General features: G+C 37.3%; 1 protein-coding gene across 1 annotated transcript in view; it reads right to left on the reverse strand.

The window, feature by feature from the left end:
* UBA6 (ubiquitin like modifier activating enzyme 6) overlaps positions 1–18,547 on the reverse strand; it is a 76,288-nt gene that overhangs the window by 39,007 nt on the left and 18,734 nt on the right. The window contains exons 4-13 of the mRNA XM_055139718.1: positions 18,513–18,541; positions 16,523–16,617; positions 15,638–15,749; positions 10,979–11,059; positions 9,362–9,484; positions 7,111–7,234; positions 5,174–5,277; positions 2,123–2,185; positions 970–1,046; positions 367–433 (exon numbers count right to left, since the gene is read on the reverse strand). Coding sequence (XP_054995693.1) covers positions 367–433; positions 970–1,046; positions 2,123–2,185; positions 5,174–5,277; positions 7,111–7,234; positions 9,362–9,484; positions 10,979–11,059; positions 15,638–15,749; positions 16,523–16,617; positions 18,513–18,541 — 875 coding nt within the window. The remainder of the gene's footprint in view (positions 1–366; positions 434–969; positions 1,047–2,122; positions 2,186–5,173; positions 5,278–7,110; positions 7,235–9,361; positions 9,485–10,978; positions 11,060–15,637; positions 15,750–16,522; positions 16,618–18,512; positions 18,542–18,547) is intronic.

Genomic DNA, 18,547 nt, shown 5'->3' on the forward strand with positions numbered 1-18,547 from the left:
TATTCGATATGCCAAAAACAGTAACAACAAGCCTCACAAACACAGACACTACTGCTCATCGAAGCGTATCGATGAGCAACTGGATGACAGTACTACAGTGCATAAACCATATATTCTGGTCTAAGTGCAACATTACAAACTCAGTAAGTAGCACGGAACAGACAATACAGAACAGCACAGAACATATGCTTATATGTTACACATCTTTTGTTGTTGTTTTGGAATCATACACAAATGCCCAAAGGGACCATAATGGGACGCCAAAGACTGACCCTACGTTGTCATGTGCAAGGCAAGAGCACTACCCACTGTACTATCACTCCAGCCCCGTTACACATTTTTTGATGCATAACTTTGAACATTCACCTTCTCTTCCAAAGTTCCACTTATAGCTGTTGTTAGTTTCAGCAGCTCTTCTGAATCTTGCTGGCATCTAAGATTCAAAGCAAAGAACCCAATTTCAGTATTTTTCCCCCCCAACAGCTATTGTCTGAACTAAAACTTATGAAATGTTAAAAACAAGAGCGAGTAAAAAGTGCCTTATTAACTTGAAGATATTTGACTCAGAAATATATCATTCCTCTCTAAGGAGAATGCAGGAAATATTTAGCAAAAAAAAAAAACCATAAAGCAAAAACTTCTGCAACAATACTTCTGATGTACTAGGCTAGAAGGTAAAATATTACATGCAAGTAACCAAAACTCAGCAATTCTATTATTTTTTAATAAAGTTGTAGCTTTAGAAAATCTAAAAGTGAGAAAATAGTAAAATTCAGTTTTAGTAAATTGGTCTCTATGTTCCCATTAGAACAAGCAGAAAAATATTAATTTTTGATATATCTACCAGTGTCATAATTTTGAGAGCTTAAATTTTTAAATTTATAATTTGCATAAATTTTATAGTTTAAAAACATTATAAAGCATATTTTTGTAATCGGGAAAAATGTTATTTCAAACAAAGAACATTACCCAATATTTGGCTTGCGACTGTATTTCTCCTGAAAATGGTCCAAGGCAAGCATAGCTGCATGAATCTGCAAAGATGCCTATTAGAAACATAAAATGCTGCTTAATATTTACTGAGTAGTTAATGTATGCTGGGCACTGTGTTCATCTTTTAACCATTATTTAATTTACTTCCTATGATAAATGTGTTGTCTTATGTCTCTAACAGAAAAGGAAACAGAGGCTTAAATAAGACAAGAAAGCACAGCAAGACCTTAAAGCAACATTTTAAGCAATACGTCAACATTTCTATTTCAGATGGTATAATTTATTTTTACTAGGCATTCATTCAGAACTGATGTGAAATGTGAAATGTGAACTTGACTCAGAAATATATCAGTAAGTGAGTAAGAGTAACAAAATCCCTTGTGCTAGATCTTCTAATCTTTTGTCAACATTTACGAAAGTCCACACTGGTAATACAAATTCTCCCCTTATATAAATACATTCACTGTTACAAAATTAAATCCAGTAATCTGCATTTTAAAGTTTGTGGGGGATGGAGTAGTGGGATGCATTAAATACAACTCTACCACACTCAAAAAATTCTTTACAAAGATGTGTTGGGGGAGGGGCCTCCCAAGCAGCACTGGGTGGATTGCTCCTGGCAGTTTGCAGCCAATCAGGCTGTCGGCTGAACGAAGGGCTTGAGTCTGCATGTAAGGCATCAGAACTCTTAAAAACCCCAGAAACAAATTTTTAATAAGCTCATCTTTATATAAATTATTGCAATAATATTATTACTAAGAAATCCTAACAGCAGAGCCAGAGCAACTGTCCAGTGTGTAGTGTTCACCTTGCACATGGCTGACCTGGGTTTGATCTGGTATTCCATATTCCCCAGAGTACTGCCAGGAGTAATCTGAGTAGAGCCAAGAGTAAGCCCTGAGCATCACCAGGTGTGGCCCCCCCACCACCAAAAAGTGAAACTTTCTTTTATTTTCCTATAATTTTCTCATAATATAAAGTCTTGTTTTTAATCCTTGGAAGTCAATTTTAGATATGTGATTATCATCTTTATTTAAATGATCTGATAAAAAGGTAGACATGGTTAATCCATTTATTTTTTTTTTTATTATTATGAAAGCCCATCCTCAAGTCCAATCTTTTTACTTACCTCAGGTTTGCTGAAATCCGCAATTAGGCACTTTGGATCTTTTATCTGCTGCTCCAATGATTCCTGAGTGAGCGAGAGAGGGGGGAGGGGAAGAAAACTGTTACTCTGAGCAAGTGATCACTTGATAAAACATGCTACAGCATGTCATAACACCAAGAAAAACCTGTTTCTCATTATAAGGGGAATGAGTTTAGAGTCACACCTGGTGTGCTTGGGGACTTCTGGGCGAATGAACAAGTACCTTAATTCTGAACTATTTCCCAAGTCCAACAAGGAATTTTCCTCCCGGAGGCTTGAAATAAAGTTGAGGTAGTATATTCCAGCTAAACATAAAATCAGTACCATTCACTGTTACTGCTTGTCTGGTCACACGTTCCCCAGCCCCACCTCCTCTGACGGCCTAGGGCCACTTATGGTGACTAGTGGCCAACTGAGTTATCGGCCCAGCACGTCTATAGCAGTAGGGTTCAGGGGCCACTAGGACTACACAGGGTAGTGTTTTGTGGGTGGGGGAATATGGGAGTTTGTGGGGTGGGAATAAGGTGGGGGGAAGTGTGGGAGTGGGACAGGGCAGGAGTGTATCAGGGTAGGGACAGAGCAGGGGTGAGGGAAAATGCAGTACCTGGCACAAACAGGTGCTATCATGCAAAGCATACACACTGACTACTATGTTATATACCTAATCTCACACTTTAACTTTGTAAATGTTAAATGAAGAACACCTGTGCTTACACAGTAAATTTAGGAATAAGAAATAAATTGATGAGACACTGCATATTCCATAAATCGAGTTTTTAAATGGAAAGGCTCTATCATACTATTTTGAAATCAAATTATCAAGACTTGTTACACCTGAAAAATCCAGAAATAAATTTATCCTGTGTAGGGCTGGAGATGTGAGTTGGCAGTAAAGCACTTGCCCTTACATATATAAGGCCTTGAATTCAATTGCCAGGATCATCCAGTACAAAAAAAAAAAAAGAAATTAAAAATTTACCATATGTAGCAAAAACATTCCAAATGACCAATCTTGAAAACCTCAACACACACCAAATTGGAAATTTACTGTAGCTGTAGCTATTTCAAAATGGCAACAGAACGTTAATCCAAGAATACATTTCACACTAACCAGTGTCTCACCTACTTTGTTGTTCTAGCTTTGGTTTGTACACAGCACTGTAGAGGACTATGACTAATAGCAGCTCTGGAAAGGAAAGGCTTTAAATTTACTAGGAAAAACAGTGGTGGATTAGCATAAAATGAGAAGTTGCTTAAGGATTTAAACAAATTTCTTAGTTCTCTGACACTGTAGTACTGCACTGTAGAACTGTCCTGTCCCACTGTTCATCGATTTGCTCGAGCCGGCACCAGTAACGTCTCCATTGTGAGACTTATTACTGTTTTGGGCACATCAAATACGCCACGGGTAGCTTGCCAGGCTCTGCCGTGCGGTCGGGATACTCTCGGTTGCTTGCCTGGCTCTCTGAGAGGGACAGAGGAATCGAACCCGGGTCAGCTGCGTGTAAGGCAAACACCCTACCCGCTGTGCTATCACTCCAGTTCAGTTCTCTGACACTAAAATAAAGAATTTTCTTTATTTAAATTCTTATATTTTCATTTTAATGTCAACAAAACAGAATTTTACACTTCCAACATGATGCACAACATCTTAAAATTGAAATTAAAATTAAAAAACCTAAACCAACTCGGGGCTGGAGTGATAGCACAGTGGGTAGGGCGTTTGCCTTGCATGCGGCCGACCCGGGTTCAATCCCCAGCATCCCATATGGTCCCCTGAGCACCGCCAGGGGTAATTCCTGAGTGCAGAGGCAGGAGTGACCCCTATGCGTAGCCAGGTGTGACCCACAAAGCAAAAAAAAAAAAAAAAAAAAAAAACCTAAACCAACTATAACTAGTTTTACCTTTGGTCTTAGGAAATAAGTTTAATTTTGATGACTCAAGAAAATATGGTTCCTTTGAGGTAACTCATAGATCATACATTGGCACTCTAACCAAAAATAATTTTGTTGGTAGTGTTTTCCTGAGACAGATCTACCATCCTCAAAGTGGATTTAAACTGAAACCCAACATCTGTTTAGTCTTCTTAATATAGCACCATCCAACTCCACTGTTGCAAACAGCAAGATTTCGTGTTATCCCTACAGTACCTGTACCACAAATCATAATGACCAAAAGGAAAGACTGAGAGAAAGAAAGAGAGAGGCAGGGGGTGTGTGGGGAGAAAAGTGTCTACCGTGGAAGCAGACTAAAGGTGAGGAGTAGATGAAGGAAAACTGGGGACATGGTGGTTGGAAATGTACACTGGTGAAGGGATGGGTGTTGGAATAGCATATGACTGAAACCCAATCATGGTCAACTTTGTAACTGTCCATTTCACAGTGACTTAATAATAACATTAAAAAGAGAGTTCATGTTATCCCAAAGTGTATATATACACCCATCAGCCAACATTGGGCACTTGCGGTGTTTCCAAGCCAAAATATAGGACGGGAGCAATAGCACAGCGGGTAGGGTGTTTGCCTTGCATGTGGCCAACCGAGTTTGATTCCTCCGTCCCTCTCAGAGAGCCCGGAAAGCTACAGAGAGTATCTCACCAACATGGCAGAGTCTGGCAAGTTACCTGTGGCGTATTGGATATGCCAAAAACAGTAACAAGTCTCACAGTGGAGAGATTATTGGTGCCCGCTCAAGCAAACAGATGAAAAATGGGATGACAGTGCTACAGTGCCAACACTGGGCACTTGGGGTGTTTCCGTATTTTTTCAAATAGTTCTGTAATGAATGTGGAAGTGCATAAACCTTTTCAAAAGAAAGCCTTCATATTCTTTAAATAAATACATAAGTATGTAATTCCTAGATTTACAGCATACTGAGAAATATTTCAAATGATTTCCAAAGGGGCTAGAACAGTTTCCATTCTCAGCAACAATGTACAAGGGTTCCTTTTTCAACTAAATATTACCTTTTTTCTCTTTTGCCATTCTTCTATAAAGAACTATTTTTTAAGAGCCCCGCCCCCAAAATACTTACAAAGTAAAATGTTTGAGGAGTCTTAACTTGGACAGCTATGCCTCCATGTAAATAAGGTTCCAATTTTGTAGTATCTCCAATGCTAAAGGAAAATGGTGATATCACTAAAATAGAAAAGAAAGGAAAAGAAAACAATTATGAAGTGACAAAGGTATTTAAGCCATAAAGTATTTTTCTCTAAACTGAAATATTAAGTATCAGTATAATTGAAGGAGGTGGACTGGGGGAGAAATGGGGGGAAGAACAGAGAGCTAGATAATTTTCTGCAACTCATACAGAATTTGTCAAATCAACAAGAAAACATAAAAAAATTAGAAGTTATAATAAAGGAGAAATAAATAGTTCAGAAATTTAACATAATAATTTTATTCTTAAAGCGAAGTAAAATGGTTTTATTTAAAGAAATTTGGAGAAATGTGAGGGGTAGAGAGAGGGGTACGTTTCAAAAGAAAACATGGTTTCTCCAATGAGGAAAAAATTACATTCTCCTCCTCCCTCCACTTTAATATATATACTTAATTTCACATTTTATTTCTCATTTCAATGTTATGACATATGCCGATTTTAGCCATGAATAGGTTTATTTATTGTGCCCATGTTTGCTGCCCTCCTCTTCTTCCTTTCAAATCTAAAAGTTTCACGAAATTTGTAGTTACGAGATCCTTTAAATTGAGAAAATGACTGTGTGTATGTATGTTTAGATACATACCACATATTTCACAAGTAGGAAAATTGTATCATATAAAGTTCCTAGAGTCTGATTCTAAATATAGCAAATGTTTAACTTCATTCTTAATATACAAAATCAAAATGAAAATTATTCCCTGAAAAATCACATATTGTTATTCACAACATAAAAAATACATAGCTGTATTTTTTTCATTAGTTACTGATGTGAAAAGATCATCTTAGTATCTTTTTAAAAAGCAAAGGACAACACTACAGTATACTTCCTCATGTAGCACTGTCGTCCCATTGTTTATCGATTTGCTCAAGTGGGCACCAGTAACATCTTCATTATGAAACTTGCTGTTACTGTTTTTGGCATATCGAATACGTCACGGGTAGCCTGCCAGGCTCTGCCTTGTGGGGGGGATACCCTTGGTAGCTTTCTGGGCTCTCCGAGAGGGATGGAGGAATCAAACCTGGGTCGGCCGCATGCAAGGCAAACGCCCTGCCCACTGTGCTATCACTCCAGTTCTGCTTCCTCATAATGTAACAAAATATAAGAAAACACTAAACCTGGAAGGATAATCAATAAATACAATGGGTGAAAAGCAGACTGCAACTTACAAGTGGGCAGAAAATGTTTCACTCTAAAGATCTTCAATTGCTTTTTGAACCACATGCTGGCTCAAAAATTCAGCAATAAGCCTCCTCTTCTCACAAACCTTTTCATTAAGTAAAGATGAACAGATAGAGCATACATTTTTTTAACTACTTCAAATAGTTTATTATTTTAGTTCTTAAAAAAACTTTTTAAAATAACTATCAATTAATAAGTATTCTAAACAGTCTCATAACCAATCTATTGCTATCTTAAAAAGCACTCAAAAGCCAAAGAATTTTTGGTGCAAAATAGGAATTTTTATCAATTGTGTTGTCTTTTATAGCCTCTGAATAAAATATTCTTTTTACCATCCTTCTAAGCCAATCACTATTCAAATTAAAATCAAGATATCCTGTCCCCACTGTTACTATCCTAACACTGAGTAATTTTCCCTGCTAAAGATAGATTTCTGTATCTATTTCTGTATACCTATATCCTCTGTATAATATTATAATATTACTATCTAACATTAACATCTCACTTGGATTGAATGTTTTTAGGTCAACAACTGGATCATGTCTGATTGAGTTTTCAACACTTTGTACCTGAGTTACAAATGTGCTAAATCATAACTATGCATACATGAATTAATAAAACACCAAATTACCAGTTATTTGCTGTGTAGATCCATTTAAGCCTGTCATTCCATTAATTTCTCGAAAAGTTAGAAACTGTCCTGTCTGAAGTTTGTGAGGATGATTATCAAGACAAGTGACAATGCCAGGATTAGCCTAAAATGAAGAGTAATCTACTAAAAACAAGTTCATGCATTTTTTTCCATGCAAATCCCAAATCTAAAACACAAATGATCATATTATCATGGTCATTTTCAAAACAACCAAACTTCACTTCCTTCTCTTTTCTCAGTAAAAGTCTTATAAAAAATACTGTCACAACTACTGTGATCAATTTATTTTTTATGTTAAAAATATGTAACTTTAAGTTTGGAGGGGATTGTAGACATTCAACAATTAAATATTTCACTGATGCAAAGATTCTTATGACTTATAAAAAACACTGAAAGTAACCAATTTAAGTTTAAAGTCATGTTATAAAAATTTCAGTGTGCATTAAAAAAGAGCAACTGAAAAATAGACAAATGCTAGAAGGGTAAATTTTTATAAAGATGAAAATTTCAAATTTGTTAAGTCTCAAGTATAAAGCTTGCTCATTTGAAGTATTACTGTGCAGTCCTACTTATCACGATGAAAATTGGGAAAAAAACTGCTTTTAACTAAAGAGCACAGATGAAATAGGACAAGGGAATTTAGAAATTATATTTAATTTATGCAAAATATGAAGAAGTGGTTATCTTTAAAAAATTTTTGGTTTTGGGTCACACCCTGTGGTGCTCATGTCTTACTCCCGGCTCTGTGCTCAGGGCCCATCAACCCTGTAGGCATGGTGGACAATTGGGAGCGGAGGATCAAACACAGGTGGCCGTGGACAAGGCAAATGCCCTACTCACTGTACTACTGCTCAGGCCCCAGAGTAAGTGATAATTTAATCTACACAAGCCCTAGTAAAATGACTATGATTACATAGATTATATAATGAGAATTCTCTCTTGCTGATTAGGATAATAATAAATTACTATTACCCCATATAAATTTGTAATTTACATATAAACTAGAACCTTAATAAGGAGAAAAAAAATTGCAGGTAAATGAAATGGGAACATTTATATCATTTTCTTATTTTCACAGATAACTCCTATATTTCCTGTATTATTCAACAAAACAAAGCACCCGTTAAATACCATACTGTTTTTGGACCTTGCTCTAATAGTGTGATATACTCAGGAAAAAATAAAACAATACAGAAAGGCTGTTTAAGAAAAGGTGAATAAACTAGTCTGTAAAGCAGAAATATTTTTCAGTAAAGTTTTCTGAAAAAGAAATAACAAAGGTTTGGGTTTAAAAATCAAGCAAAAGGATAAGTGAACAAAACCTATCAGGCAAAGTTTGTGGCATTCCCTCATATTTGGTTCTTCTGAGTTGTAGTGTAAAATGACTACAATAATTGGTACTGGCTACAATAATATGTACCTATATATCAATACATGTGTGCATATATGTATATTATTCAAATAAAGCAAATGATTAAATTTTTAAAAAGCAGTATAAATGGGTCATAATGATTCCTTTAATATAGGGAATACAAAAATTAGGATTACATAATACAGAAGTGTGGTTAAAAAATTCACTCTTTTGGGGCTGAAGCGATAGCACAGCAGGTAGGGTGTTTGCCTTGCACGCAGCCGACTTGGGTTCGATTCCCAGCACCCCATATGGTCCCCCGAGCACTGCCAGGAGTGATTCCTGAGTGCATGAGCTAGGAGTAACCCCTGTGCATCCTTGGGTGTGACCCAAAAAGAAAAAAAAAAAGAAAAAAATTCACTTTATTTTAAAAACAATTTTGGGCCGAATTAGGCTGTGCACAGGGTGTAATCTTCATTTTGCTCCAAAGATCAATCACTGATGCTTGGCCTCAAGGGACCATATGCCTCACCAGGCATATAACCCAGGTCACTGGTGTACAAGGCAAGGACCTGACCTGCTATTCTAACTCTCCAATTCCTATAGATAAAAATTTAAATTTATGACATAGGCAAATGATGATCTATCAATTACTCAACTCTGCAAGTTAGAAAGAAATCCAGAATACGCTAATATTCCAGTCTTGTTATATAATACAATTCAATCAAACAGGAATACTCTCTTAAAAATAATTTTAAAACACTCTAAAACAGGTGAAAGATACTACCTATTATATCTTACTGACATAACCTCTTAAAAATACAATTCGCATCAACTTAAAAACCATACGAATAAGCAACTATACATATACAATCATACTTGCGTTATGTTTGTAATGAAAATTTCTTTTGGTTCTTCTCCTGTTGTATCTAAAACTTCAAATTCATCTCCAAAATCACAAAACAATCGTGACCAAATTCCATATACATCTGCACTGATGAACTGTAAATGATAAAAATTGAAGCTGAAGTTTATCTATAACTTAAGAAAGGTTCTGTGAGGACAAAGAAATAGTATGGCAGAAAGGGTGCTTGCCTTGTATGCAGCTGACCCAGGTTTAAGATAGTAGGAATACTCAGATTGAAAAATAATATGTCAAATTATCACTCTAAGCAGATGAAATGATACTCTACTTGGAAAACTCTAAAGATGCTAGAAAAAAATTCTGATACAATAAATTTGTATACTGACATGGCAAACTACAAACTCAACACCAGAATCTACGGCATTCCCACAGTCAAACAATGAAGCAGAAATTTGAAAACTAAAAATTCCCAGTTGCAAATTGTGCCTCAAAAAAATCAAGTAACTGGAAATAAGCTTAATAAAAGGCTTATATAAATGAGACTATAATCACTACTAAGATATAAAAGGAAACAAGGAAATGAGATACATCCGTTTATGGACAGAACCGGGGGCTTCTCCATGTGGAGCTAGTGCTCTAGCCCTTGAAAAGTGTCATGGGTGACCCTGATCCTAAACTACATTTCCTCCCCTCCTTGAGAGCTATTTCCCTTTGCCCTCTACTTTACAAAAACCCTTTTTATAAAACAGACAACAGAAACAAACAAAAAACAACTGCCTTGAATATACTCATAGGGATCGGACTGAAACTATGTAGTGCTTTGGTTCCTCTCCTGCTATAATGAAGAAACTATACTCTATATTCTATATTTTTTCCTCTATAGGACCTGAAACTACCACACCTGCTTTAATTTACTTACTGTCACTTAATCTCCCTTGCAGACAGGTGATTTTCATAAGTAGGAAACTTGCATGTTCTAATCACTAGTATATTTCTAGGGCTTAGAACGATACCAGATTCAGAGCAGACTTTCAAATAAGTACTTGCTCAAAGAATCAAGAGCCAGGGCTGGAGCGATAGCACAGCGGGTAGGGCGTTTGCCTTGCATGCGGCTGGCCCGGGTTCGATTCCGAGCAACCCATATGATCCCCCAAACACTGCCAGGAGTAATCCCTGTGCAACGCCAGGTGTGACGCAAAAAGAAAAAAAAAAAAGAATCAAGAGCCTCCCGACACCACCATCACCTATAATTAAGCTGACTAACTCAGTATTTCTGGCCCTTCTGTCTTGATGTCCCTGTGCTGGGGGTGGCTCCTGGCAGAGTTCGAGGGCTGCCTCAAGCCAGCACTGCTGGGCCTGGGAGGAGCCAAGGCTCTTCGCACTCCTGGCTCTGAATTCCTAATCTAAATTCCTCCTTACTTTAGCTTAATTAAACACAGGTAATGAATATCATAAAATTAAAAAGTATTGTGACTAGTTTCATATTACAAAAAAAAGAGCTTTGTTTAAGGAAAAAAGAAAACAAACAACAAACAACAAATAAAGAGCTTTTCATAAAACCCAACTAAAAAGCTACAAAATCTAGTAATTCTCCTTTGGTTAACTACACATCACTACAAAGCAACACTTACCTTAATTGGAGGTTGCTGAGAACGACAGAAATTATTGATTTTCTTCTGCAATCCAAGTTTAGTCTCAGTCAATACTACACACTATGAGAAGAAAAGAATAAAGACTAGAAAATCTTGAAGTATTTTATTAATATACAACTTAGAACCAGAGGCACATCAGTTTGCATTTTGTTAAAAATTACAGCTGCTCTTTTTTAAAAAAAAAAATAATTAAATAAAAAAGTACTATCCTGTTGTACTCCATTCTAACAAATTATCCTAAGAAATATAAATTAGCAAAAGTAAAAACAAACATAAAACTTAGAGAAATTCTGCCCATATTAAATTCATTATCAACGAAGGATTCACTACTGGAGGCAAATCTTAAATTTTCTATGTGGCATTTGTTTTATGTATCACTGCCATGGAAACACTAACTTAATCACTAAAATAATACCCCCACACACACATTTCTTGGGCCACACCCAAGGGCTTACTCCTAGCTGTGTGTTCAGAAAATCACTCCTGACTAGGTTCGGGGGAACCATATGTGGTGATAGGGATCAAACCCAAGTCAGCGACATGCAAGGCAACTGCCCTACTGCTATACTATTGTTCCCATCCAACAAAATAATTTAATGTTAGCTTAAAGAAGCAGTGACCACATTTTTAAAAGATATCCACTAAAATTCTTCCGTGAATCAGGGCTGGAGGAATAGCATAGCGGGTAGGGCGTTTGCCTTGCACTCGGCCGACCCGGGTTCGAATCCCAGCATCCCATATGGTTCCCTGAGCACCGCCAGGGGTGATTCCTGAGTGCAGAGCCAGGAGTAACCGCTGAGCATCACCCAGTGTGACCCAAAAAGCAAAAAAAAAAAAAAAAAAAAAGAAAAAATTCTTCTGTGAATCAACTGGTTTATCAATAAGAAATCTTTGCTTTGTGTATTAGTGAAATTAACCTATTTTATTATTTAACAAATTACAATTTTCAATATTTCAATATTTAATTTGCAGAGAGAGCATTTGGGCCACACCTGGTGGTGCTCAGGGCTTACTCCTGGCTGTGCCCAGGGATTACTCTTGATGGTGCTTGAAGGACCATATGTGAATCATACTGGGGTTGCTCAGAGGCAAGGCACATGCCTTAACCTCTGTGCTATCTCTCTAGACCTCAATGTCAATTTTTCAGGATCATCCCATGAGATAAGTACAAAGAGGCTCTATATTTGGATTTTATCATAAGTAATATAGATTCATAATGGTGAAATATGACATGGTCAACTGTCTATCAAGTCACGAAAGCAGAACTAGGCTGATCTGTCAAAAGAATTTCTTAAGTTCAGGTCTCCATTAGGTGGTAAACTAAGTTTTCTGACAACTATCCCTGTGTGGATTTTTCTTTTCTATTAAAAAAAAAATTAAGTCACCAAGAAGTTACAAAATTATGATTGGGCTTCAGACACAATATTTCAACATCAATCCCTCCACCAGTTTTCACTTCCCTCCTCTCATCTAGCTCAGAAAGTGGTGCCTCTGGTCAATAAATACACCCCCACGGGTCACTTATTGTTTAAGTATGTCCACAAGGTGTCATGAAGTGGCTGATCATCCTTTACTGGGCTCATTTCTCAGGACTGTCAAACGCTTGCCTTGTGCAAATCCAAATAACGAGTAATGTCTTTCTCTGAAACTAAAAGCAGTCTTGTCCCCCGCTAACTATACGCAGTTTCCTAGACTCAGTGCTTCTCTCTGCTGTCCTCTATGTGCATAGGAACCCACTGGGTTCTTTGTCCTACAACAGTAAGATCTGAGATGGCAAGAGGCAAACAGGACACTATTACTCTAAGTAATAAAGCCTTATTTGCACCCAGGAATCCTACTTCTGGCAGCTTCCAAGAAACAGCCATAGGCTTGTAAAGAGGGTAAAATCAAAATTTAAATCCTACACACATGGAATCTGATTTCATCAATGCTGGTAATTTCAGTCATAAACTGATGTTCTCTTTTCCTAATGTTCTCTTTCAAGAACTTCAATCCCCCAAATCAAGATTTTTGTTAAATTCAAGCACTCATTTGATTTAAAAGTATTTTCTGCAGTCTCAGTAATATCCTCAGATTTCTATTACAATTCCCTAATATAGTAATTTAATTATATATCTATGTAGCATTTACTACACTGAGTTTAAATTTTTCGTAAGTTCTATTTGCTTCTCTGCCACTTTTTTGTTTGGGGGCAAAGCCCAGAGGTGCTCAAGAGCACTGACTCCTGGCTCTGCACTCAGGGATCATTCCTGTCAGGCTCGGGGTACCATCTGGGGTGTCAGGGACCATATCCTGCTAGGTGCAAGGCAGAAGCCCTACCCACTGTGCTATCACTCTGGTCCCTCTACCTGACTATTTTTATGCATTTTATTTTCCTACTATGTATTTAGTCATCTTGAACTTCATTATTTTATTGCCTTTAGCTAGTAACTATATTATTTGCAATTCTTGGAGGCCTAATTATTTGCTTTGTTTACTAAATCTTGATATAAAGTACTCTTCTACCTTGTTATTCAGTTGTGACCTTATCTTTAAAGAGGCTTTATAAATTACAGGACAAGCATGGTCTAGTTCAGACCTTTTTCCTTTTTTCTTTTTTGGGTCCACCGGTGATGCTTAGGAGTTACTCCTGGTGGTGCTCAGGGATCATATGGGATGCCGGGGATCCAATCTGGGTTGGATTCACCCGCGTGCAAGGCAAATGCCTTCCCCGATGGACTATCCAGTCCCAAGTTCAGAGCTTCTTAAACTTTTTACATTCACAACTTCTTTTCACCAGAGAAATTTTGATGTGAGCCTGGGTTAATAAGAGAGGTATACAAATAAAATATTTCCTGATCATGGCCTATTACTTTCCTTACTACCTGGCATCCCAGAGTATCATCATCTTAATACTACTTTTTATGTTCTATATTACTTAGTCCAATCTCATTTGCTACATTTGGTTTCAGTTTTGGAAGTTTTAGACCACACATAGTCATAAAGTTGCTCTCCACATTGCTTAAGGGTAACCAACAGTTATGAATCACAGGGAAAATAGTTTTTTCTTCAGAGCACAAGACAAAACAGAAGAGTTTCTTTTGCTACTGGGCAAAAATTGTTCTCATCTGTCCTATCACTGAGAGCACAACTCTGGGCACAGATTTACAAAGAGGAGGGTTTTCTTTACCCTGTTTCTGTACCCCTTGTACCTGTCTCGTGCCTATGCTAGAGTGACCATTAATTTCTAAGAAACTTGGTTGCTAACACAGGTAACCCTGCCCTTGAAAGTAACAACAACAGTCTTCTTTGGTTTAAAAGCAGTATCTTTCATTTATTTTGAGCAGAAGTGAGGGCTGAGGAGGCTGGAGATATTCAAGACAACAATAGACACTGATGATTAAATAATCATCCATGCTTGCATAAAGAATCCTCTGTAAAAATCCTGCAAGGCCTTAAGAGTTTCTGGTTCTGTGAATATGTGGAAGAGAAGCTGGGATGGTCTGGAAACTATCATGCCTTCCCTCTGACCTTGCCTGATGCCTCTGTACTATTTGGCTTCTGCCCCTCTCCCCACATCCACCAGAAACCAGACTGAACTTTTAATTTGTGTGTGAAGGAGAAGTCTTTGGAACTGAAACTTTGCAAACCACCTAGTACCTCTGGGTAGATGGAACCAAACTGAAAGATAGCTGGTTGAATCCAGCTGAACCCAGTCAAGTACAGAGTTGGAAAAACTACTTGGTGTAAAGGAAAATCAAACAAACATATACTCATAGGAGGACCAGAGGTATTAAGAGGGAAAAAACACACCAGGTTTTCTTCCAAATAAGTTATTTCATGACTTAATCACAGGAAATAGTATGATTACTGTTAGAACAATCAAGGTGCTAGATATTTTGTTGGTTAAGGAATTTTACCCAAGATGCATTCAATTACTGATCCATACTTTTAACTCCTCTGTAATGGGGATTATCACATTCTGTTCATTGATTTAGGAAGAAACACAGTGTATATTTCTGGACTTTGGGTTGGATATTATGACTTCTTTGGCCAATGGGATATTAATGGCAGTGACATGAACAGGAGCATAAAATGTGACTGAATGGATGGACTATCCCTTTGCATTCCTGTTTACAGCAATAAAACATCTCTTGGAGTTTCTAGTCCCAGAAGAGAGGGACATAGAGCAGAGTCCAGAATCCAGAGTTGAAGCTCACAGAACAAAAGCTAAAAGCCAACAGCCAAGTCACATACAGATATGGGAAAAACAAAGCTGCTCTAATTACTAGGTTGAATGTCTTTTTTGGGGGGCTGGGGGTGGGGGGTTCACCCAGCAGCGTTCAGGGACCATATGGATGCCACAGACTGAACTCAGGTCAGTCATGTGCAAGGCAAGCTCCCTACCTACTGTACTACTGCTCTGGCTCCTGAAAGTTGTTTCTTAAAATGTAAAGATGGCAGACTAATAATTGCCCCATCAAAAGTTTTTTGGCTTTCCCTTGAATGGAACATTTTAAATATATTGTTCTGATGTAAAGCATTTAACCTGAAACCTTTTTGTTCTGCTCAATAAACTAGGTTAAATTAGTCACCCCATATTTACACTTAATGATTTATCAGCAATGTGTCAATATAAATATAAATTGGAGTACTAACCTGGTATTTATCTAAAAAGGAGAGATCTGTGGCTTCATTTAAAGGAAAAGAAGATGATGTGACATGAACATATGGATTTAGCTCTGCAATGTGTTGAAGTACTGCTTCAGCCCTAAAAAAAAAAAAAAAAAAAAAAAAAAAAAAGTGATCTTTGTAATTATTGTGCCAAAACACCCAGTCCTTTCAGATACCAGGTTGATGTCATCAGAGGGAGCAGAGGGGAGAAAAGGAGGATAAAAATGATCTCTGGTTAGCTATATAATACTGAGATGTAATATACTACCATACAATTTCTAAATGTGCCATTAATAAATAAAGCTCCCAGTTCAAGTCTTTTCATGATTTAGTAATAAAGACCCCCTTTTAAACAATTTTAAAGTTCATTACTAGAGAGCAAAGCTATTATATAATATTTGACAAAATTCTTATATTTATGAAGTTATAATAGATGTTATACTTACTTATCTGTGGTAGTATGAATATAGTGACAAACAAAGCAACTGTGACTGAACAGATTATTTTATTTTTGGGGGGAGTGGCGGGTATGGGAGAGCCTCCCAAGCGTTGCTCAGGGGCTTTGGGGATAACTTCTGGTGCTTCTTGGCCATCTGCTGCTGATGCTTCAGTGAGAGGAGTGGCACTGCTTGGCTCTCCAGAGCCAGGAGTCACCATGGTCACGCCTGTGCTGCTGTGAGGCCTCCAGGGATCACCTGGCAATGCTCAGGGTAGCATGTGTCGTGGTGGATTGATCCATGGCTGGCCACATGCAAGATCTGTACCCTAACCTCTAAACTATCTCTCTAGACTAGAAATAGTGTTTGGGATGCAAAAATACATTACAACTGTAAGACAAAAGAAATGGTATGTAATACACCAAAATATCACCTGTTTCTCTTATTAACAATATCATCTTCACAGATAAAGAAGTTGGTTCCTAGATCCCATGGTTGGCAATTTTCAGTATCATGAATTGTAAGTGCCTTCAAAATAAGAAAGTAAGCAAAGTATCTATTAAAGTTACAAATTACACAGACAAAACAATCAGCATTAATAAAATTACCTGAAATAGATTTAAATCTGTATTTACTTTGGTGTTCACACATACACATGCATGCTTATACACATACACACAACTCACTATTGGGAAATGATAGGAAATCATGTACTTTGAAATAAAAGGGAAAAGCGAAGTGTTCTGACTTTTGCACATGTACATATTATATTTTAATGAAACCAAATAAAAACAGAATTTTTTTCAAAAACATTACTCCAGTTAACGAATGAAAAGGAATTCTGTGCCACTGTCTTTAACAAAATGAGGGATCTTGGCAATTATTGACTGTTAATTTCTCAAAGAGACTATAGAATAGTATTTCCCACTGAGAGCAAAAAACCAGTATCACCCAAGAAAGTAGTTCTGTGATACATATTAAACCTAAATTCCATACTAATACAAGTATAGAAGTATATTTGATAAATGACCTGGTTTCTGGCATCAAAAAAATTGCAAGGGAAAAAAAAATTAGGCAAGGGAAATCAGTACATGAACTTTAGATGCTGATAGGAGTAAAACAAGTTTTTGAAAACCATCAAATTAAGAAAACTGGGAAAATTTGAACTCTTTTTAGTATTTGGTAACATAGTAGGGTAGGCTCCTAAAATGGCTCTAAAGTTTCTTGCTTCCTAGGAATCAGACCTTTGTGTATAATCTTCTTCCCTTCAGAATAAGCTAGATCAAGTGATGTATGCATTATAGATGCCAGAAGGTCTCTTTAGAGAATAGCTAATAAAAGATTTTGTCACTGTCTCTCATTTTCCTGCTAGCTTACTCTGACAATACTGTGTCAGATTATGAGCTGCACCATGGAGATGGCATTAGCAAGGAACTGAAAGTTGCTTCCAACCAACACCCGGAAGCTAAGGTAGACAAAGAAAGGAATTATCTCTACAACTACACGAGTCAACCTGGAAAGCAGAGCACTCTCAATCTAGCCTGGAGAGCGCTGCAAGCACCGCCAACCCTGACCACAGCCTTGTGAGACACCCTTAGTCTCGCCTTAGGACACTAGCTCAACTGTGCTCAATTCTGACCCAGGAAAACAGATTAAGTTGTTAAACTTTGGAGTACTGTGGTTATGTTTTCTAAAGGGCCCTTATCTTTTAGAACCGTACTAAACTGTTTAAGGAAGACATACTAGTACGTCTGATATTTATATCTGAATAATTTGTTGGTCCGAGCAGTGAGGACTTAGAAGGAGATACATGAAATAATCCATCTATAGCTTGATATGCGTGGCTTTTGGATTATGATTGTGTGACAGGTACACGGATGTTCACACTAATATTTACTTTATGTTTGTGAAAAATGTTTTGTAATAGGAAGATTTTTTAAGAAGAAGAAGAAAGTAGGGGCCAAAGAGAGTACAACAGGTAAGGAACCCCACATAATCTCCCCACTCCGCCAGGACTAATCCCTGAATACAAAGTCAGGAGGTCAGAGGTAAGCCATGACCATCACTGGGCCACCAAAAGAACAAGAGTAGCAATCAAGGATGTGCTCAGAGGTGGAGTCCTAGTCTGGCATGTCTAAGGCCCTGAGTTTAATCTTTGGTACATCAAGCCTCCATCCTCTCAGGCCAACAAAGTGTGGCCCAGACACCACCACCTGGCCCCCGGCACCTCAGTGCAATGTCACAGCACATAACTGTAAGTAGACCTACCAGAAATATGTCCCTAAAAAGTAAACTGAAAAAAAAATATGAAAAAGAGAAAAATACAGCATAGAAATAACTTTTGATGCTAGATGAAGAATAACAAGTAAACAATATTATATTATTAATAAGGAAAAAATTATATTCTTACTAAGGATACTTACCTTAATTCCTGCAAGAACAAGATTCTTTGCTATAA

This window comes from Sorex araneus, chromosome 5 (assembly GCF_027595985.1).
Source record: "Sorex araneus isolate mSorAra2 chromosome 5, mSorAra2.pri, whole genome shotgun sequence".
In the NCBI taxonomy this organism is placed as follows: domain Eukaryota; kingdom Metazoa; phylum Chordata; class Mammalia; order Eulipotyphla; family Soricidae; genus Sorex; species Sorex araneus.